Here is a 24,981-nt window from a genome sequence, read left to right as displayed (position 1 = left end):
ATTCTACTGTTTCTTATTATTATTTTTTTTTTTTCCCGCAAATTTTGTGCACGAGATTTCTCGAACATTTTTTGTCTGATTGCTATGAAACTTTCAGGGTATGTAGATGATATTTATATCTCTAGACGTTTTTTTCAAATTTTTAAAATTTACTTCCGGTTATGAGTTATTGCCCTTTAATTGAAAATTGGGGGGTCTTTTGTCCAGAGTTGATCTCGGGAACTACAGATGATAGATTCATGAAATTTGGCGAAATTGTCGGTAACATTTTTTAGTTTTGCTGGCATGAAAATTTTGGTAATTTCTTTGTTAGTTTTTGAGCTATTAGTCGCCAAAGTTTAAGATTTTTTCGGGGCTGAAATTTTGTTGCTTTTTGTATTATAACCTTTAAACTAAAAATATTTTGTTTATACATATAGAACAAAAGTTGTTTAGAATAACGAGAGCTTTCATTTAAAATTAAGAAAAAAGGGCTGGCCCCTATAATTAGGGGTCAGCAGCTCATACACGTATTTTTCTGATAGCAAAAATCGTTATCATTTTATGAAAAAAAATTAATTCTGTTATTGTTAATATATTAAATAATGTCATTTGGTATCAAATTAAACAAGTTCTGTGCTATATTTTTTTTCAAATTTCATAAAACAAATATGTGAGAATCGTACATGAACGAGTTAATATGTCTACATAAACACACAAGCGAACAAATGCCACATTAAGGCCCAGGCATTTACTGCATTACGTTGTGTTGCGTCTTAGATAAATTGTTGTGATTCAATTTCATTTTTTTTTCATCTATATCATTTATGAATTCAATGAACACACATTATTTAAACGTTCTATGTGCAACTATTTGTCGGGGCGCCCCTGTTTGTAACCCCCGCGCGCGCGCCGAATGTAAACAATAACGAACGGCATTGTAGAAAAGAGAGCCGTAATGCAGAAGAGAAGTTGTGTATTCTTTCGGTGTACACATGCATTTTCAATTTACTGTGAAACATATGAACGTGCACAGGGAACAATACTACATATTTGTTTAAGGAGGATATTTTTCTCGTGTGAATCGTTTACGAGGAAATTCTGACAGCCACACTTCTGTCGACGATCAGCCGTTGATAAGCTACGAGTAATAAAGGAGAAAAGATGGACATTAAAGTGTGTGATTTATGTGGATGTTACTGAAGAAGGTGAGGCTTTTTCTCCTTTTAAAGTTATATAGCTAAATCAAGAGATTGTACTGGACCTGTAGATGTACATGTAAGTACGTGCACACTGTTAGATGTTTTTGTTATGGTGTGGGTGTTCGTTTACTAACGTGTAATTTTTACATGTTTCATGGATGTTTAGACTCGCTCGAGGTTCATGGGGGACTGGAAAGGGTAACTGAATTTATCTATTTAAAAAAATAACAGATTGTGAATTTTCAACTCAAAATTCAAAGCAGGGTCTAATTAGAAACATATCATATATTCTTGTGCAGAAGACTCCAAATGTAGTCATGAATACCCTGTAGACATAACTTCAAGTAAATAAAATTGTATACTTCAGACTTCAGAGTTAAAACATGACTTTAATATCTTTATGATGCCGATCATTGTATCATTAAAGAGGTTTAGCAGACCAACGGGTACCCGGTACATGTACTTGTACATGTAGGTTACAAGTTAGAACTATGCCTACCATTCTACCAGTTCATATAATTTTTCTTGTTAAGCAGTTATGATGTGTACTTAAATTGTCCTTGTTAATGTTTTAAATGTAATTTTTTATTCTCTTTTTTTAATCTGACTACTGGCAGTACTGGCGTGCGAGCAGTTCTCGCCGAGGACCATTTCTCGCTGGTGCCCTGTTACATCATATTTTCGTATATAATTTTATGTGTTCATAAAATGACGTAACAATGCACTGGTGAGAAATGGTACTCGGCGAGAACTGATTGCACGCCAATATTGATTAATTACAGACAAAAACTGAAGGTTGCGAGTGTTATTTTTTATTGAACAACATTGTTTAAAATAATTCTTAATATGTGACGATCAGACAGGTTTGAATACCAGTGCCAGATAGCTCAGTTGGTAGAGCACCTGACTAGAGATTCAGGGGGCCCAGGTTCAAATCCCGGTTTGGTCCTTCATTATTTCTCCCATCCTGTTACAATATTGGTGTTGTGACCAACCCCTGGAACTAACAGGTTAACTCGATCCTGCCAGGGATGATCTTCGAGGGTGAAGATCATTTAAGGGGGAGGAATGTGACGGTCAGACTGGTTTGAATACCGGTGCCAGATACATGTAGCTCAGTTGGTAGAGCACTTGACTAGAGATTCAGAGGGCCAGGTTCGAATCCCACTTTGTTCCATCGTTATTTCTCCCATCTTTTACATATACATGTATATCAGATATATGACAGATGATTAAGAGTCATCACATGTTTTGCAAGATGCAATAAGTGTTAAAAACCTTTACTTTACAACAGAATACATTTAAGTGAATATTTATGTTCCTTGTTATTATTTGGTTTGGTTTTCTTGACAGTGTCGCATAAACAATTTACCCGCTCCTAAAACACAAACTTTCTTTTTGTGGATTCAGCTTACCGCTGATTGGCTGCTGTTGCAGCAGACAAATAAGATATGCACGCACAAAACACAATGAACTTTTCAGAGAATGAGTTGAGTTTATTTAAACTGTTGGAATTTGGGTATTTTTTTTTTAAATGTATACTTGTGACAAAACATATATGTGGCACATACAGCTGTAGCTTTATGAAGAAAATTTTGGTTAGACCATATATACCTATCATGCAAGTAAATGATATTTACAAAAAACTTGCAATTTATGGCGTAGAAATATACGCTAGTTTTATAAAGATTGACATACATGTAATGTACCACATTCTGTGAAAAATAATCTATTAAAAATTCTTCATTAAGTTTACTCATACATGTTTTATGCTTATTACACGTAGTATTGTTTTTAAAACATGTAATTTATAAGACAATAAACAAAAACCCTCGCTAAATTTATTTGCAAAAAAAAAAAAACACACAGTAGAATTGATAAAAAATGGTATACCAGAAGCTAATACCAGTACATGTACTTTGACGCTGTTCGGTGGGTAATATTCGTTTGTAATTTACGAATTGAAATATTGACTGTTGCACTACAAGTACGGTAATAAACTCTCTCTCTCTCTCAAACTCTCTCTCTTTCTCAATTTGATAAGTGTTTATACCTATGAAAATTTTTTAATATTATATTATGACTTGATATGCAAATTTTTGATCTTGTACTGCCTAAATGTTATGTCATGTATTGGGATATGTCATACTTATTACACTGCATGGTCAGTGTATTTTTTACAGAAATACTATGCATATGTTAATGAAAACACAGCTATTACTAGTACATGTATGTAAACACAGCTAATTATTTTTTTTATTTATTTCAGCTCAAAACGGACTCTTGTTACCACATGGCTTTTACCGGTACCTGTTGATTCTTGTGGGTCAGCTCCTGAGATTAACCTGTCACCTCTATCCACATGCATATTCCTTGTGTTCTACAGACTATTTACCGGTAATTCAAATTAAATCCGATAATGCATGAACAATAATGGAACTTGAAGAAAGCATCATGCCATGTTGTGGTTTGTGTTTGATAAGAAATTATGAAAACAAAATTAAGGCTGTTTAAAGAAATTCATAATTGCTGTGAAAATTTGTTTTTCAATAAAAGTATACAATTATGTTTCCTTTATTTTTTATTTCATAAAGATATTTAGATGTGTTTACATAATTGAAACCCCCCCCCCCCTCTATTTAATTGTCTGCATTAAGATTACATGTAGGATATGTAAATGTACATTTGACTTTGAAATAACATCTGCTATGATAATTACTTTTGAAATGAACAAGAAACAACCTATTTCTACCTTTCTAAGGTATATATGCATAAAAAAGTAGAAAAACATGTCAAATTTTGAACATTTTTCATTGAAATCAACTCTGTCTCCAGCTACCTGGGTGTGTTTGAATTTAATTCTAATTTAAGGCAGATGTCTAACTTGTAGGTTGTAACTTACTGTTTTAGCATGGTTAGAAGGAGACTAGAAATCAGAATAGATTAGATATTCACTAAATATGATTGTTAGCTTACTTTTTTCATGAAAACAAGATATCACAAGCAGGACAGCTGTCTATTTGTTAATTAAAATGGTACAAATCATACAATAAACAAATAAAGATCAAATTTTAGAATCATTGATGATTGTTTTCAAATATGTGTGAGAAATTACTCAAGGAAATTGCCACACGTTTCATAAAATTAGGTAAAACATTTCAAACCATGACTTTTTATGAAAATCAAAAGATTGGGGGGTGGGGGGTATACATGTAAGGGTATTTCTAAGTGATGTGAAGCTTTTATCATGATTATATCATGTAGGCATATGTTGTATTGATTAAGGTTTCTTTTTAAAGGTGGTATAACAAAAGTTGACCTCTAAAAGGTCAGGTAAAGATGTTTTACTATGGAGAACCCTGTAAATCTGTGTTTACTAAAGGAAATTGGAAATGGTGGGTTCACTTAAATGGCCATATTTTCATTAAACCTCAATGGAATTGGCAATATGTGGTATTCTTTTTCTCAGAATTGCATTAGCTTTCTTATTCTAAGACAAACCGTCTTTTCATAAAAATGTTAGTGTACTAAGTTAAAGGTACAAGGAACAGTTTCGGATAAAGTACCGTCAAAATTTTTGTAAAATTGAGAGTGACTGTACTTGAAGGTTTATCATTGTTGCGTAGATTCATGAAATGAATTTTAATGATTATCAATAGTTAGAGGGATGTCTCTTGTTGGAATTGGTAAGCAATATTAAGGCCCCTAATTTTAAGTACATGAGAAGCAGAAATAAATTGTGAAACTTGCGGCTATGACAGATATGTTGACTTTACAGTGAAATTGAAGGTTACAAACGGGAGGTTATATAACATGAAATGTAGGTGGATGGGATATTATATGCCTATTTAGTATTTACTGGGTATGAGGACAATAGCAAGTTTATTGTCCCCCAAGACAGCAAATATTTAATGAGGCAAAGCCAAGGGAAATAGTTGCTGTGGAATGGGACAATAAACTTGCTATTGTCCGAATAGTCAGTTAATTGGTATTTCATTATACAGAAGAAAACTTTATTTGTCAGCGATGCAGAATTTCTTGATGATAAACAAATTGGAGTTAAATCAAACTTTGTATTTAATGCGGCGATCTTATTAGGTCAGAGGTGTTCCGAGTTTAAGGTGATATGGGACACTTCCATGTTGTGACGTATTGTTTATCGAAATAAACAATAAAATAAAGTGTAATTATATAAGTACATGTAGTTTCTTTTCAAAAATGGTCACCTAACTCCTTAGCACAGTGGGTTAGAGGGTTTACTAGGAACCTGTAAGTCATGAGTTCGAATCCCGCTGGGGTTTTTACAATTTTTACCTTTTCAAATATTTTTAAAAGCTATTTTTTGGTTAAATATTGTAAAATTTGAAAATTCTAAACCGGTGAAAAGTTTTCAATTATATAATACTTTAATCCACATTAATATCGACAGATGTCCCATACCACCTTAAAAAGGAGGGAAATCAAATTCTGCTGATGAATGGTTTTGATGACTATTCACCATGGGCAGATAGCATAGATACTATTTTGAATTAGATAAAAAGGCATGTTTATTCGGGCGCCTTCTAGTGATCAATTTGTCCGTCTGTCCATCCGAGATGGCTTGACAGGAGCATAGCTTCTCTCCCCTTGGCCCAATCTGGCTCATACCTCATCCACAGGGTTGCTTTGGTTGAAGGATGTGCAGTGACCTTGAACCATGTTTTTAGGTATAAGGTTAAGGTCATAGCAGAATTATATATATAAAATCCTTGTCTGGGGCATATCTTTTTTCCCTTTGGTCCAATCTGGCTAATACTCGCAGAGTGTCTCTATGGTTAAACGATGTGCAGTGACCTTGCATGAAATTTCTAGGTAACGGGTGAAGATCATATCGGATCGTGCAAAAATCCTTTTTTGAGAGCATATATTATTTCTACTAACCCCTATTTGGCTCTGACTTCACATAAGCAGAGCTTTTGAGTAAAGGGTAAAAGGGTGTGTAGTGACCTTGAACCTATTTTCAGTGAAAAGAAACTGTGAAGGTCATACCAGAATTATATTTTTAAAAATCCTTGTCCGGAGTATATCTTCTCTCCCTTTGCTCCATTCAGCCTCATACTTCACCCACATGATGCCTTTGTTCAAAATATATGCAATGACCTCGAATGATATTTGTAGATGAAGAGTCAAGGTCATATCAGATCACACAAAAATCCATATTTTAAGAGCATAGATATACCCTCCTTTTAGCCCCTATTTGGCTAATATTTTACCTTTACAGAGTTTATTGGTTAATGGCGTGCAGTGACCTTGAACCAAGTCTGTCAATGTGAAGGTCATAGCAGATCTTTTTAAAATTAGTTTTAGATAGTAGATTATTTTTCAAATATTCTTAATCTTGGTCAGATTGAACAAAAATGCATGTATGTTAGGGGGAATGAAATTGAATTAAAAGTTCTATGCCAGCTGGAAAAATTTCAAGTTATAGGTCAAGGTCAAAGCAGAATTCTCTGAAATAACATAAGTGGGGCCCTTTGAAATGTTCACCATTTCAATGTTGTCTGGTTCATAGTAATTTTACATGGAAAATATTCACAGAAGTACAGTAAAGTAAACTTTACATCGATAAGTTTCTGACAATTAATGACGCAACGAGCACACAGTACGAAAGGTCAACCTTTTGAAAAGCAGTGAAGAGGAAAAATTGCTCAGAATTATGTTTTAAACAAAATTGATTTTTTACATAAATTTTAATTTTGCATTCTGGGTTAAGAAAAAAGATGTTAGTTCAAGGTAAAGTAAACTTGTACTTAAAATGAAGTCAAATTTGTTAAGTCGTACTTAAAACATTGTTTTTTTGTTAAGTCGTTCTTGAAATGGTTAAGGGTTTTTGGTTAAGTCGTACTTAAAAACATTCGGATCATGTTAAGTTGTACCAAGAATCATTCGATTTTTTTTTATCTTTTTGTACTTACGTTTCTTTGTTACTAGATTAAGAACTCTGCTTCTTAGACGTACTTCTAGCGTTGCTTTCGACATTAGCGGAAAACCCACTCGTTGCTTTGCAACGAGCTTTGCTCTAGTTCTTATTTTTTTTTTTTTTTTTTTTTTTTCTTCCTAGACGCGAACTTTGAGGCTTCATATCGTTCTCATTTCTGAACGGTTTTTGCTCAAATTTTCAGGGCTAATGGACTTTACAAAACACTATCTTCATCAATTCATAAAAGTTAGAATTCCCTTTCCGGTAACGAGTTATTCCCCTTTTAAATTTTTTTAGGGCCTTTGGTTTCCAGACAAAGGCTCCGAGACTATGATAGCAGGGAATGGGAATCCAACGAATTTGAATAGCAGAGACATTGTAGTGGTGCACATTAGTTTTTGTTTTTAGATTACGTTTTTTATTTAGGAAAAGGTAGGGGGTCAAAAAACAGGATTCCAAAAAGTGCAAAAATTTAGACATATTTTCCTTTATATCTTTTTAACGCAAAATATTTTGTAAAGACATGTAGAATAAAAGTTGTGCAGAATATCAAGGGCTTTCATTTAACACCAATAAAAAAAGGCTGGCCCCTTAAATTAAGGGCCAATAGCCTCTAAAAGTTTTTGCTTAATAACTCAAAAACGGTTAGGATTTTGATATGGCTGTCGCTGGAAAAGTTGCTTGTTGGGATCTCATAAAGGTCGTAACAATGTTATTTTGTAAGTGATTTGTGTAGTATGAGTGTAAAAAGCTTTACATGTTGACATGTACCTGTTTTCATTTGACAAGTTAACGAAAGTCTTTGTGCGTACAACTGGCATAAAGTTGCCGCAGAAAGTATGCTGGTTTATACAGGAGGCATTAATTCATAAGAATTTTTTTTGTTGTTGGAGTATAAGCTTTTCCTTTAGGAGTTAAAGTCATTGTTGTTAAGTTCTTATAGTGCACAATTATTAAAAACGGCAATTGGAAAACAAAACATTCTTTTTCTTTTCTAGTAAACCACAAAATTTGGAATTAAAAAACTCTGTGCATTACATTTTAGTTATTAACTCCATGCATTTAAAATCTACCTTGAATCAGAGCTGCATGTGTGTGTGTGTACCATTACGTAAGCTCTCCCTTGCCCGCGGCCGAGAAAATCGGTTACCATGCTCTCGGCTGGACTACCTAGCGGTCAGCGGTTATCTAATACACGAGAGTTGCGTCTCTCATATATGAGTTTATTTAGCCGCGAACTCAAGAATTGTTTTAGTTTTGATTACACAAAATCTTTTGTGGATTAAACGAGTGGATGTCAAGTAAGAAATAGTTCATTTAATTAATAAAAGCAATGTCATTCTCTAAAGCAATAATAGACATAGATCAATTGTAGGGTTTAAGTTTAAAATATAAAACTTCTATTTGATAGAGTAAGGTCATTATACTGCAAACTTTTCAAATCTTCTTTGGTTCTGAGCTGTGCGTTTCTGTGCGTTGTACCTTTACGTAATCTATTCTTCGTCCACGGCCGAGGAGATCAGCCACGGCTGCATTACCTAGCGGTAAGCGGTTATTTAATTGATACACAAGATTCGCACACCGCGACTTACACTTACATGCATATGAACGTGTTTGAGTTAATATAGCCGTATATACAAGAACTGTTTTAATTTTATGTTATAAAAGTTTGTCCTACTTGTATATATATTTAATTAAATATTTGAGTGTAAATGAATATTAATGAACGATAATACTCCAAATCGGAAAAATCCTTAGACATAAACTAATGGTTCGTTTGTTCAGGTAATTAAAGTACTTTAAAAACTGTACAATTAATGTTTTAAATCAACACCCCCCCCCCCCCTTCAAATATTAAACCTTTTAATGATGATCATCCCTCGCACATGGCTGAGGAGATCCGGCGCGAGTGGATAAGTGATCCGCCGTCGGTTCGTATGTTTCATATTTTGCACGGACACAACTATATTTTATTATGTTTTCAACTATTATATTGGTTTAAGACGAAAATATAAATTGATTTTACTTGTATAGTTGATTAAGCATTGATTTATACGATAGCGTACAAGGTAGTTTAAACATGAAATCAAATTATAATCAAAGTTCCATGTTTGCGGTAGGGGCTAGCACGATAAAGGAATGTCCTGAATTGAGGCATTCGATTATTATTTTAAAAAAATATTCACATGAGTTTAAACAACTTTAGATTAGATTCTATCGGTCACATATTAATCACTTCTGTAGTTTCATTGTGGAAGCGAACTCATTGCTGCCCCCCCCCCCTTTCCTCCCGCCCCGCTGACAGGTGCTCGCGCTGGATTTTTTTTTAATTGGAGAAAAGATAATAAGATCTGTCGAAAATCATTTTTGGTGGATTTTTCTTATGTGTAACATTTTGTTTCACTTTCCCACCCCTTTGTTTATTCGGCCAGTCTGTGTTAATTCAATTGCTGCATGCGACCGAGAATCTTGTGTCGCTTCAGCGCACACAGCTCAGAACATTTATAGCCCCAGGTCATCAATTGTTATGTAATTGAGTAACAGTTGGAAGGGTGATTTTACTACATAAGATAATAAAATCATAATATAATCTATTTGAATTGAGTACCATGCGTATAGATTCCCATAATAATAAATTTTTTTTATTTCCTCTCTATGTTTACATTTAAATTTGTTCAAATAATTAATAAATTTTCTATCATTTAAATTGTGTGCTTCATCAAATACTGATTCCGATTACCTTGAAGTCATTAATTTTCCATTGGCTTTTGACAAAAGAGAGACGCCTGACCATCCAATGAAAACAAATACACAGAGTTTGATTGACAGGTTCAGCCAGGTGCAGGTCTCACCCGATGTCCGAGGTTATGTGTGCTGTTTGTACACAGCCGAATGGTCTCAGTAATCGTTATCAGTAGGAGTTATCGATGTAAATAAATAATAAAAGTACATGCCTATCAAAACATGATCGTGCAAGTTAAAGTTTATTAAGGTTTGTTCCAATAGAAATCATGTTTCACTAACTGTATTTAATATTTTTTTGTATAGCGAATTTTAATATTGTTTCAGTACTGAAACATCGCATGAAAACGTTAAATATACATTTACTCTGTAACTAGTCGTCTTTTAATACATATACCTTTCTTTTGTTTGTTAAAAATTCGTTCAATTTTGTTAAAGTAATGTAAAACACGGGCGCCATTTTGAAACAATTAACTTGTCAGAGAGTTCCGAATGAAATCTGATGGACATTTCACACGGTTCTCGCACGCTTTGTCCGAAACGCTAAACGGTTTACATGAAACTCTAAAAGGTTTACACGAAACGTTTCTCGCACGTAGGCCGCACACTTTTTTGGTGTAGTAGTACGTTTTAGGGTCTGTAAATTTTGTCAGCACGCAATTCTAAACTTGCACATAGTCTTCAAAAAATTTAGAAATATTTTAATATAGAAGTTATCTTTGAGAAAAGTTTACGTGTTTTGTAGGCGGGTTTAGTTTAAAAAAGAAATACACTTCCTGACATGAATCACGAGTACATACTGTTTATAACAATGCTTGCTACCCTTTGAAAATTTAACTCGCCATTAAACATCTCATTTTTTAAAGAATGTTTGAAACGATTACATAAACTCTGCTCGACAAATAGTTTTCCTAAAATATTTTCTTCCTTTCTTTTTTCAAAACACGTTTTATATACAGGCTTTCAATCACAACACGTTTTTATAACAAAAGCAGAACTGAAAGAATAGTCATTATAATCGTTTGACACCATATAACATATTTTCAACTCGCAGCAACAACGGAAGACCTACTCGGGGCTTTGCCACGAGCTCTGCTCTAGTTTTTTCTACAATTGTTACAAAGTATTCCTCACCGGATAGTGTGATTTAAAAACCCGTGGCTAATCCTAGATATGAAAGTTAATGGAATTGAAATGCTTTTCTCGAGGTTTAGCGATAAAGATTGTATGAAAATATCGATAAAGTGTCTTAAAAAGTTTTTAAGTCTAATCCAATCAGGGTATTCAAACTTTGTACATACTGAAGGGTTTTAAAATCCTCTTTTTTTAAAATTCAGAGCGTTCTTCTTTGCAAGATTTATTAATTTTGCTGTCCAAAAATAAATATTCTTTTTATCTTGTCAAACATCAACTACCTGCATTGAGAGAAATTTTCCTTACCGGATCTAGGCGAGAAAAAGCAGTGTGTCCGACCATGCTGTCATCCGAGTCCGGAGTTTCCGTGAAATACCCGCCTTCCGGTCCACAGTTCTCAGTGGAACAGCAGACGATGACACTGTCTTGGAGCACTTTCTCGCGGTGGGTTCTCACACCATCTCCTCGACTGGGCCTGTGTTTAGAAAAACGAGAAAGGCGGTATAGTATCATCCGGGGATTAGGATGGCCCTCTCTGTTCATCATCCCCCCGTGAAAGGAAGGATCAGACGACATAGAGCCGAGGTATACCCACGCTGTGATAAAGCGCTCCGAGGTCCGGAAGCAACGATCTTAGTCCATTGTTAAATGTACGTCTTACTTACAGACAATCAACTTAAAATCTTTCGTATTAAGAATAAAAAATAAATGATGCAGGCGCAAGCGAATGGTTTCTTTAGAATCCCAGTTGATATCAGTGTTAGAGTAATTTTTAAAACCATCCACACTGAATATATAACATGATGGAACACTCGCGTAAAGTTTCACAACTTCAAAAGAAATCGATACATTAAATTACACGCCACTCTCCAATTTAAGGCATTAAAGCTGAATTTATGAAATACATTATGACTTCAATTTGTCATTATCATACGTAGATCAGAATTCATTGTCCTCCAAAAATAAATGAAAATGTTATCGACTTTTCAGTAGTATCTATAAAGAAACCAATATTCTCGCGACAACTTAGATTCCACGAGAAAACAATCGTTAAATTTTAAGAGCTCTGTTATTTCTCCGCAGGTGAAAAAAGACAAACACTCGCAATACAGATCGAAGGTAGTGAATAGGTAAGATTATTACCTACATATTTACACTCGTCAGAAAGAAAAAGAGCGAGGGGACACATTGAACAACTTGAACACAATGAAGTATTTAGGACACGTGTGTCGAAAACCAAACACAATTAGCTACTGTGTCCGGGCCTTGTTTTGGTTAGAGCTTGGTAACATTTAATGATGAGGTAACAAATATATGACCATCGTCAATAAACACTCTATTAAAGCTTATTCAATAACGGATATACGCAAGCGGTTGCTGCAAGGACTAAAAAATCACTGCTTTAATAGGTCAAAGTTGAGTAAACCGATATCAAGAAATATTTTTTTAAGACCAAACTCATGTTGGAGTTAGACAATAGAGTTGGGGCAATAGGGGGATAAAAAGGTCAATTATGCCTTCAAGTATGTACTCAACAAATATTTCTGCAACTTATGATAGATACTCATTGTAAAGATTTGGATATCTATACAAAAAAAACCAATCAGAAAATCAAACATGGCAACTCAAGTTCTACAAGTTCAAAGGCGAAGTCAACACAAGATCCTGCACATTTTAATATCTATGTTAAATGATATTTGTTCATTGTCCAAGATCGTGTGAGGTATCGATACAAACAATGTTGTGAAATATTTTCAGTCAATTTATCAAAAAAGTAATTCTCTCTCTCTCTCTCTCTCTCTCTCTCTCTCTCTCTCTCTCTCTCTCTCTCTCTCGTGAAATAGAAAGAGAGAGAGAGAGAATGGAGTTCAACTATAAAGCATTCATTAAATAAGCGCATTAATAATCGCATTAAAATTAAATCTAGACATCAGAGATAACGATTCTAAGGAAGACAAGCGATTGCATTGTTTGGTCAGAATTTAGGTCCAGAAAAAAAACCCAGGAAGAGTTCAGTAATAACTTCAATATCTTTTTAAAACACATTTCTGTCGTTGTGATATTTGTATATGATAATATTTAAACGTAATAACATAAAATCATTTTAATGAATATATTTGTGAATCACTAGCATTTTCTGCATTTTTTAAAATTTCTACTTCACCTGTTGTTGAAATGTTACTTTCTGTAAACATGAAAAAGGTGTTTTGGATTCAAAGCGACGGCACTGAGAACCGAACTAGCTCAACCCGAACTAGGTTCTCATGGGTTTGAGCGAAGATATCTCAACAATTTACGAATTTTTTTTTAAAGTTCCGCCGTCTTTACGAGCGACTTTCCGTATGATGCCATTAAGGATTTCTAGATATCATTTTCTCTCAATCGAACTAAAAATTGTAATAATCCTTTGATGGTTTATAAAACCAAGAACTATTTTCCAATCAATTTACTAGTCTTGAACTTTACCTTAAATAATTCAAGGTTTTTTTTTTGTTTTGTTTTTTAGGAAAAAAGTAACAGAAATTTGTGATAGTTTGTCTATACTGTCAAAATTTTAAAAAGTAGAGAAAACCAGTATTAGATATAAGCTCTGTCACAGTTACAATATCCAAAAACGAATTAAAGTTCCGTAGTAGAAAATACCCATACTTGTAAATCGTGTAAATATAAAATGACATTGGATTTATATCTATGGAAAATCAAATTTTCAACTTCATTTATTGCAATTTTCGACTCTGATTTTTTTAAAGTTTTGTAAAAATATTAAAATCGCACGTAGATATAAAAATACAACTGATTCATATTGCGTTGAACAGGATTTCAACAAATGAAACAAATTAAAATTTTCACATAATATATTTTCTACCGGTCGCAAAGGCGGGGGGATTTATGTACAGTTTGATGAGTGTAAAACATTTCAAACCTTACCGTCTTACAATGAAACGGAGACGGTAATATTAGTCAAATTGGTTAAATATTTGTTAACATTTCTTGCTGTGAAAGGGGGTCCGTTTTAAAATAACATTAAATAACGAATATTATAAATATTCAAAGCACAATGACCTTTTATTCTGAAACCACTACCACCATACCAGATTCTTTAAATAATGGTCTACATGTACGTGCATCAGTGCGAGGTGTAATCGACCACAGGTATTGTAGATGGTGAGTAACTTAGCTACCTACCGTGGTGATTTGTCCCCGGACCCTGGGTCTTGGTCGCCGAACGTCCAGAAATCCCGGTACGCAGTGGTCGTGAGAGCGTTCGAAAGCAATTCTCCACACATGTACATGGACCCCATATCAACCTAACTGTATGCCATCTCACAAAACCCTTTATAGAGTCACCACAGAAATAAATATCTCCATTCTTAAGCTAGTCCCGCGCTGTCTTAAATAGAGATTTCATCAACTTAATGTCGTTTAAAAGATTCATATATGACCCTCTTTGCATTTATTACATACTCTTTCTCGTATATCATACATTTGGAATAATTGGGTCCCACTTCATTCAAATAAATTACTCAAGCTGCACTTTAAATAATTTAGAGATTCTGCGATTCTTTGTGGTATAATCCTCCTAAGGTCTGAGGGTATTAGTCAATTTGAAAGACTTAGAGTCGTCACTCATTGGTCAGTTACACTTACAGTTGACATAGATTTTTTCTCGTGGACAATGATTTAAAGTCAAGCCAATCAAATCCTTCTACAGGCAAACACTTTCTTTCATTCCCCTTTCTTCTTTTCTGTCGATAATGCGTATATTAGTACAGGATTTAATTTGTAAAGAAAACAATATCCTTCGAATCCCCAGAACATGCTACGGTTCCGTCGCTTCCACTGGATGATTGCGTATACGGCAGCAATGCTGCCTGAGAAATGAACCCGATGTCCAGTGAATGTCTAAGAACTTCACAAGATTTAGATCTAGCACTTATCCCGTTCTGTTTCTTGCAAGAAGTGGATGGCATTACGGGTGAGTGCACGACGACTTTCCATTGGCTTTCTTCAGGGTCGTTATCTCCAATCAATACTTCCGTTTATAAGCCCTCCGAAGAAATCCCGTGTGACAGCTTCGGCTTCGGACATTTTTTATCGAGACACTTGGCCGTGATATTTACGTGCTTTAAGATTATGTTCTCTTGGTAACTATATCTTTTCGGAATTTTAAGAGATCACTTGAAAGGTTTTGTCCAGTAATTAATCAGAATGAAGCACGTAATAAAAAAGTTGAAGGACGCTGTGATCCCTGGACGGAGTCCATGAGGTCCTCGTGATATCAGTTCCCAGACACGGCCAAGAAGTCGGATAAAACGGAGGGCTCTCAAAAGAAATAAATCCCGCTAAAACATAGTCAGAAAACTTGATCCGATTAAAATCTTCGTTTACAAACAGAACACTAACTTCCGGGAGCCCTTTTTATACTTGTTTTATGACATCGTCCATACCTATTAATTGGCTAAAAGGAGATCTTCTATCCAATGAAAACATTTCTCTTACATCCTACGGTATCTAAAGTAATTCGTTTGTTCTTGTATGCGGTACTAAAAGGTAAATTTATCTGTTCAAAGCCTGTGTATCCGTGTCCGGGGTTAGAACAAAACCATTTCTTCGAATACTTTAAACCCTTTACACCACCAAAAAAAAAACACATCAAAATGATTTCTCCTGAATGGATTGAAAGTTTAAGATAAGTGTCAACATCAAATTATAAATCTCGTTAAAGTCTCGGAATGACTTTAATTACACCAAGGATCGCGCGGAGTCCCGGTTCTTTGAAGCCAAGGGCTGCAATGGAGATTTGGCATGCTCGTCAAACAGGGCGTTTCTTCTCAACCCCGAGACACACTGGATGAGCAAATAGAGTCCGTGACAGGCCACCGAATTCAAAAAAGTTCACACCAAGAGTTATTGTAAGCTAGGCGACAACAAATGAACGTCGGCAAAAGTGGGTCACATATTGCTCACCATCATGGCTTTCTCTGATGATGACGTTTCTCTTGTTGCTGCCGAAAAAATACGCAACACGCGGGGATTAGTTAGAACAGCGGGGTTGACGAAATATACATGCCCAAAATAATAACAACATAAATATGCATGTATGTAAACAAAGCTGACCCCCGGGACCTACCTGCTTTGAGAGCCCTACTTCTGTGCTTGATGCAATGAGTGCAATCAGATACAGAAACATTTGATACGAACGAGATAAGAAGATCAGGCGATAGCAGGCCTTTGTAGCAGTCCGTCTTTGAAGGCAATTATTCCAAACACTCTACAGGACACTGTGACAACAGTCAGTTTAAACATTACCCAAGAAAGACTGTTAGGAAATGGGGCCGATTCAGTTACAGATATCTCGTTTATTCTCTTTCTGACAGTAATTTGAGGTCTTTCTGGGATCTCAACTCACGACTTTAACCATTGCACCAATACACAAGTGTCCAACCGTACGCCGCCACAATACCTCAGTAGATCACTTGCACTGTTCCTTTGTTTTGGAGTCCTCGCTCTTTGGTTTTTAAAGTTAAAGCGGCACACACCAAAGTATTAATTGCTTTTGATGTGTTAAACAAAGGTGTCATGTTCCATATTTTGTTTCCTATTCAAACTTTGTCATACTTATAAGTGGTGAGGAGGGGGGGGGGGGGGTACTTGTATACTTTTGTCCTGGTTCATATTAAAGTTAACTCGATGACAAGTAATGATTTGTACATTGGTAAAAAATACAATGTTATCGTTTTATTGAACAATAAGATACATGTAAGTATTAAATACACCTTAAATATACAAATGGATTATTTGTAATACTCTGCCAAATGCCAGAAATCAGGCACAATTGCAGCGATCTATAAATAGATCTGATTGAAAACAATCATTTAATCTGCTGCAATCTGTACTTACTATGTCATCCTGGCAATTTAAATATCTTGGACACCGTTCTCTGTTGATAAATGAACTAATGGAACATCTTAATCAAATATTAGTGGTAATGAAACAATGGAGATTTCCACCTGTCTGTTAATCTTGTAGCATTACAATGTACTTTGATGAACAGTTAAATCGGAAATCGAGAACAATCATTCTAAATTATTGAGACGATACCTTCTTGATCTGTTTAAATTATAACATTCACTACAATTAAAGCATTTCAAAAGACTAACGAAACAATACCATTATACTTACCATTTGGTATTTTCCTTGGTATTTATTTAATGCACAAGAGTCCAATATTCATATTCAAATATAAGAATTTAAATTGTCGACCTGTTATATCCCAAAGAGCGACTGCTCGGCCCAATCATTGGAAGCGCAACAATGCTAGCATTACCACAAAAGGGCCGCTCGCAATCTGCGCTGGATTAGGAACATATACAACAAATGTCATTTCAGAACTGGAAAGCTTTTTTGCAGATTGTATTATACATTTCTTATAGTCTGAACATTTTAAAGTCTTTGAATTCAGAATGAAATGACGGTCAACACACCCTTGCTCAGCCGCGCTAGCATGTTGAGTTTATTTACCGAACAGTTTCAGACTGAGAGAGTGGTTACTATAGCAGATGCTTTTGACAAATTGCTGTCTCATAATGAAATATGAAGTGATTTATCGGTATTGGATAAAGCAGGGCTGTAAAACAGATTGTGTCATTAATTAATATCTTTTCATTGAGATACCAAAACTCGATAGAACATTCAGAAACGAATGACGTCACGGTTCTATAGCAAGACTTAAACGAAACCCGGGATCGTCGAGGGACCTTACTTTTTAATTCTCCTCGGATTTCTGGGTCTAAGATTGTGTCCCCTATCCCTGTCATAACAGTATCTCTGGCGATATCCCCCCGTGGAGTAGATCCATTAATTTAGGACCAACTGTCAGGAAAAGGTTCCTTGGGATACACCTAGGTCAGGATCAGCAAATCCAACTCAGGATGAGTCCCACAACTAATCGGTATGACCCCAAGGGCAATCGGTTGGTAAAATACGATCTCAAAACGTTTGTACGTTTAACCAAGCTTAACATATGAAATGTACATACTTTAACCTAAATTGTAGATAACCAACCAAAAATGATGGAACCCGTGAAAATACATTGTAATCACTATCATACAAGTTTGCGCAAAAAGAAGATAATCGGCAAATTTTCCAAAGTCATATTGATTAGAATCATCTCCGTGGGAATTTTAGCAATACAAATCGTATCTACCCAAAAACTGTTTTCATCGTTAGAACAAAATAGACAGTTATTGATGATAATAGCATACCTGTACTCTCCCTGTGTGATCACGTGTCACGGAAAACGGGGGCACACAAGAATGGAGGTATTCTACTCCGATAAAGCCCTGATTTCTATTCTGATTAAGATCGTTGTCATTTTATGCTTAATGTAACTTTGATTTAGCAATCACATATTAAATTTTGACAGACTTTGTACCCGGGGAATTGAATGATTTTTAAACGTCAAGAAGAAATCAATGGAGACGTCTTTCACATTCATGAGTCGCCGGCCATTAAGGCCCCTGGATTAGGACACAAGCGTCGATATTAAAAGCACTTTTCCCTCGCACCAAATAAAAAATCAAAGTCTATATTTTATCATGAAATTTCATCTGAACGCGATAATGTTTGTCAAACTGAAAAATGAATGTTTTATGGAACAAAATTCCATGAGTATAATATTTTTGTTTGGAAAAAAGGATTGTAAAATCCATACCCCTGAAAATGATTCCGTTGCCAACACTTTAAATTAAAGCTTATTTCTACATATTTTTACAAATTCAAAGCCAGTAATAGATAAAGGACTTAGATAAAAAAGGAAATAATCCATTAAGTATATGTATATATATATTTAAAACCATACACCGCATTCATAGGGTTTCAAGATTTTTCTTAGCGATCGAGAAAACTCCTTACAAATGTGAAACAGTGAATGATTGAATCTCATTGAAGACAACGGTGGTCTTCGAAAAAATTTGATACCATAAGGACCAAAGATACGACTGTCAGAGAATCAGAGACTAAAAGAACTGTGTAAATACTCAGAAGAACAGGTGCTTAATCATGCTCTCGGACATTAAATCATTATTCCTCCGACTTTGTTTTATGGGAAGGGATTACATTCTCATCCCTGTACTTAACAATTAGGTAGAGCAGGCAAAGAACTAACAAACTTAAAGCAAACGTCGCCTTAGTTGTTATGTATCCGAGGATTAGCGTGGAGGATAAATTTACCAGTTCGACAGGATCACTGCGCAACAGTGAATTCCCGACAATACATCATAGGGAGAAACATCCCCTACCCCAGCAGATCAACTTACCTTCTCCGAAACACTCCCTCCCCAGAAATAGTCCTACTGTAAATAAACATGATATATGTGATTCGGGTAAGCCAATTGGGGACCACTTGAGGCCACTAGAGGATAAATTACGGCTTCTACCCGCGTCTTCTAGCAAGTCAGTTTCCCGCGTTTAGATATTGTTTCGGTGTCAATTGCCGGGGTCGATGATCATTGCCATCTTCAAAGGCGTCCAGATCCCTCGTCACTCTTAGGGTCCACCGCAATAGCTTCCTAGACAGGCTCCCCTAATTTACGACTCTATTTGGGCAATCTGCTGCCGTTTGATAACAAGCACTAAATTCATATCGGCCCACCTCTCGATTGATGGAAATTATTTGTCATTTGACATTGTTAGCAATTACATAGATATAAGGCACATTGACTTCCATCAACTGTTCCATTTGGTCACCATTCCAGAAAGATATGAAATTTTCTATTGATAAATCGGTGGCCTATTGAGATAATTGTCTAATTGTCTCGTCCAGATTTATAGGATGTTCCACAACAGCGAATAGACTGATATAGGAAATTGTCTGTTACGAGATGTTTTGTTTCATTGTCTGTTACGAGATGTTTTGTTTCATTCAACCCTCTGAATAATTCACAATGCACGGCTAATGGAATTTTAAATGAAGGCGTTTCTTTAATTTTCTCTATCTTTGCAAAAACATAAGATAATCAACTGAATATCTGTTTCAGTCACGAACGAAATTGAAAATTGCTTAATAAGGACAAAAAATGCTCGCCCAATAGCATTTATAAGAATATTTCGACAAATCTCTCTCTCTCTCTCTCTCTCTCTCTCTCTCTCTCTCTCTCTCTCTCTCTCTGTGGGGGTGATCTCTTCACTATAAGAATCAAGGAGATAGGTGAGGAAAAAAATCAGGACTAACCTTTCCGGGGTCCCGGAAGAGCATCGTATCGTCCAGTTTCCGGTAGTAAATTCCCTGTACCCTCTTGTATATCTCATCATTGGCTCCATTAAAATACTCCATAACCTGTGCCGTTCATTTCTTGAACATTTGTGCACAAGTGCATGTTGAGTGCCTGCAAAGCATGGAACATTCCGTGGGAAAACGGAATAAAATACCTGATTGCAATAGTTTAATTAAAGTTCATGACTCTATAAAAGCATCGTGTTTCAATTATGAAAACATAGGATTATGAATAACAAAAGCTTTTAAATGGCTGATTGTTCTAGGTAGCTGGGTAATGGATAATTACACAACTTCTGTGGGTAGATTGAGTCTTCAAGAAGAGAATTGTCCGATTAGATTCCGTCGAACAATGTAGTTACACCTTGTCGATACTGGCTGTCATTAAATACATTTAATCGAGTTTGCTGGCTGTCATTAACAGTTGAGACAAATCATTATTCGTTGAGCACCAATTTTCGTGGATTTCGTTGCTAATCAGATCCACAGAATCCAATGTTCCTCAAAGTTATAAACGTGAAAACTTTCTAAGACAGAGCTTTGTCCACGTATCTTCACCAATTTACGGATCCTCCTCGATACCGTGTTTTGCTAAATCTATCATATATTGCAACAATGTATACAATCAAATTATACCATAGTTTTCAACACACGATTAAGACCCAGGAAAATCAAATGACACAGTTATCACATGCATTTCTTAATTTATAACATACAATTTAAATTGTGTAGTAGTATAGTGATAGATATGTACTAATGTAGTACAACAATTTCTAGAGAATTTATTGTGGCATTGAACAAACTAAAAATGATTGAGTTGACTGTGGGTTGTCACGGACTATCACCAAATGACTCGTCATAAATAACTTAACTGACTAGACTATCACAGTTCAACATGACTCACTAGAAGGTCATAGAGGATATCACTGAGAAAACAAGAAGAGAATTTGACTGACCTGACTAAACTGTCAAGAAGGACATTATTGACAAGACAGTCATAAAGAAAATTGCTGACAAAGTTGTCACAAAGCGCTTGAATGACTAGACTGTCACAGAAGACATTACTAACTATTCTCTGTCACAGAGAACTTGACTGACTCTCCCATCATAAAGGATTTTACTATATTAAGACTGTCATAAAAGGTTTGCTGACAAATTTATTACATAGGGCTTTACTGACTATCGAAGCTGTCATAGAAGAAATTACACATGAAACTGTTAACTGAGGATTTAACATACTAAAATGTCACAGACCAAAAAATTTACTGACGGTACTGTTACTGATGATATTGCTGACTCGACCGATACAGACGGTAATATTGACTTGAAGGTCATAAGGAACATTATCGATGATATTACTAATTAGACATTTACAAATGGTTAACTGGCGATCAAAACTGTCATAAAGGACATAACTGACAAGACTGGTTCAAAGGATATTACTGACTTAACTTTCAAAAAAGACATAACCCACTAGCTATATTTTAAATTAGCATGACTGTAACACAAGGACTTCACTTCGATCAAATCTTCCACAGAAAATATTACTGACTAGAATGTCACAAGGGACAAAAATGACTAAATTATCACAGAGGACATAACTGACTAGACGATCAAAGAAATCTCTACCGACTAAATGTTATAGAGGAAATCATTGACAATACTCTAACAGTTGAAAAAATGACGAGACTGACGGTTATAATATTGGTGACTAAAGGGCTGACTAGCTTGTCACAGAGAACGTTACTGATAAGATTGTAATAGAGAACACCACTCACAGGGGCATCGTATCCGCTCTACACTGTATGACATATATATATATATATATATATATATATATATATATATATATATATATATATATATATATATATATATATATATATATATATATATATATAATACTTGTATTATTTATATATGTATGTCATAGAGTGTAGAGCGGATACGATGCCCCTCTGCACCACTAACAAAATTATTACAGAAAACATTACTGACAAAATTGCCCCAAATACATTACTGACAAGATTTTCACAGAAAACATTACTGACAAGATTGTTACAGATTACATCACTGACAAGATTGTCACAGAAAACATTACTGACAAGATTGTCACAGAAAACATGACTGACAAGATTGTCACAGATAACATCACTGACAAGATTGTCACAGATATATTATCACTGACAAGATTGTCACAGAAAAACAATGCTGACAAGATTGTCATAGAAAACATGTCCTAGAGAAAGCCACTAACTGTATTGTCAGGGAGACCATTACAGACTAGATTGTCAAAGAGAACATTAATGACAAGAATTTCAAAAAGAGGTCTATATTGACTTAACTGTCACAATATATTACGTACAATACTGTTAAGAGGAGAATTTTACTGTTTACTTGATTTAAAGATGTTCGCTCCTTCTGTTTGGGTAGCCATAAATAAATTTTTGGGTCACCTCTAGTCTGAAAATTCTGCATCACATATAAATTCTAGTAGTATACTTATATTTTACAATGACAAATAAACTATATTGAATATATTTGTTTTTTAAAAAATTACATTTTTACATAGTTTAGTAAGGGGCTATATTTTGTGGCGGAAGGTTTTCAAAAAGGAAATGAACAATTTTCATAACTCACTAGTTTTAGAGTACTGTTACTTTAGTTTCCTAATTTTCAGCGCAAACCAAACTTCTAGATAGTTTGTGTATTACGATATATTTATGATGTTCTTAAAACATATTTAAACAATATTTTTATATTTCTATCGATATATTTTGGCATATTAAGCTTATTTCATGATATATCTCGAATTTTTGAAATGTGACCCCTACTTGTTTTATTTTTAACTGAGACATTAAACGTATGTCTATTTGTATGCAAAGTTTTGGAAAGATGACATTACTATAATTTTTTTTATATGCGTTATAATTCGATTACTCCATAATTTTGTAGCATCTGTTGTTGTGTTCATGATGTACTGGCTTTTGAAGCCACCAGTTAAGGAAGAATTTTTAAACTTTGACTTAAATTTTACTTCATGTGTTCAACTTCATACTGGATGAAAATCATAACTAAATGATAGTTCAAACTAAACATATTTGTTTGATATCTTTAAATTATCAATTTCTAGGTCAAATTTTAGCAAAAATTTCAGGAAAATTATCATTTCTGTTTGGGGCCCTATATTTCCTAAAATGGCATGTGACATTGGTCACAAATAAAATAAATGAACTTTATAGGTCCCCATCTTTATATCCAAGTGGTTTTTGGATGATTGACATTACTATTATTTCAGGTGCCAAAGCATGATTAAACTGATAGAAAAGATATAGCAGATGAAAACTAAATGATCTCAGAACACACTACTGACTACACAGTCATAGAGGAGATAACATGAACTATTGATGCAAATGACTTACTCGACTGTTACAAAGGATGCTAATGACAATATCATCACAAAGGACATCTTGATTTAATTGTCATTGAATAAATTTTAAACAAGTATACTATTACCTAAACTGTCGTTGAAGATATTACTTATTTGAGCATCCCTAATCAAAGATTACATTAAGAACCATCGGTTACAATTTCTGCATTACTTAACAATCAGTACACTACTGTAGTGCTGACTTGTCAGTCACGTAAAAATATTCGTATTCATATTAAACTTTCCCAGAAGACACTTCTGTTTTTAAAGTGTTACAGAGGACATTGCTGATGAGGCATGTTGTAAAAAATCCCTTCGACCAAAATGTCACAGAAGACGCAACTGACAAGAATATCGTAGAGGACAATTATGACTTAATTTCGATAGTGGGGATTACCAACATTCAAAAAGAATATAAAACTTACAATACTTCCAAAGAGAATATTTTGGAGGACAATGGAGGACATTACTGTCCAGATGTCACAAAGGACAATAAAAACTAAAGGTCACAGAGGACATTTGGGACTATAGTCTGTCCCAAGATATTTATGCTGCATATTTGAACGATTTTTAATAAAAATACACATACCTGTGACTGAAGTGCAATTAAAATCGATGAAAGGGAAAATTCCCAAGATAACTCCATTCACACATTATCATTTTTCCCTCGTAAAAATTCACAGGAACGAAAACAGATTTCCTACGGAGATTTATAATGGGGAATGTTGACATCTTTTCTCCATTCGGAAATACTCGGGACACCTCGGGCAATTTTTCAACGTTATCATCCGGGCGTCTTCATCTCCTTAGCAATGGAAAAACCTCGTAGACTTTTTTATTTTTAGCCGTGTATTGATACCCGACAAGCTAGAGGGGGCATTTCAAAGGGGAAATCTTGGGATTTTTTCATACTATTGACTGAACATCGTCTGAACCAAAAGGTATTTATAAATATTGAATAATTTAAGAAAATATGCGGCAAAAATATCTTGGGACAGACTATAAATGTCACACAGAATATTTCTGACTAAAGGTCACAGTGGACATCACAGAAGACTGACTAAATGTCACAAAGTACATTTCTGACTAAATGTCACAGAGGACAATTTTTACTAAATGTCACTGAGGAAATTTCTGACTAAATGTCAAAGAAGATAATTAGGACTAAATGTCACAAAGGACATTTCTGACTATTCTTTCACAAAGAACATTTCTGACTAAATGTCGGAAAAAACATTTCTGACTAAATGTCGGTGAGGAC

At 34.8% G+C, this 24,981-nt stretch overlaps 1 protein-coding gene across 12 annotated transcripts in view; it reads right to left on the bottom strand.

Annotated features, from left to right (window-relative positions):
* Positions 1 to 20,402, bottom strand: part of LOC105321123 (protein FAM217A) — a 31,999-nt gene extending 11,597 nt beyond the window's left edge. For 2 of the 12 annotated variants that reach the window (XM_066078196.1, XM_066078198.1), the window contains exons 1-2: positions 20,249 to 20,402; positions 11,323 to 11,491 (exon numbers count right to left, since the gene is read on the bottom strand). In XM_066078196.1, coding sequence (XP_065934268.1) covers positions 11,323 to 11,491; positions 20,249 to 20,337 — 258 coding nt within the window. In that variant the 5' untranslated portion in view covers positions 20,338 to 20,402. Of the gene's footprint in view, positions 1 to 11,322; positions 11,492 to 11,611; positions 12,078 to 12,159; positions 12,177 to 14,202; positions 16,016 to 17,199; positions 17,347 to 19,334; positions 19,547 to 20,248 lie in introns of those variants that run through there. The other 10 variants (XM_011419336.4, XM_066078200.1, XM_066078202.1 and 7 more) reach the window with 10 other exon arrangements.
* Positions 20,403 to 24,981: the final 4,579 nt, after the last annotated feature.

This window comes from Magallana gigas, chromosome 3, assembly GCF_963853765.1.
Source record: "Magallana gigas chromosome 3, xbMagGiga1.1, whole genome shotgun sequence".
NCBI classification, from domain to species: domain Eukaryota; kingdom Metazoa; phylum Mollusca; class Bivalvia; order Ostreida; family Ostreidae; genus Magallana; species Magallana gigas.
The sequence above is the reverse complement of the archived record's forward strand: the minus strand, read 5'-3'. Positions and strand labels throughout refer to the sequence as shown.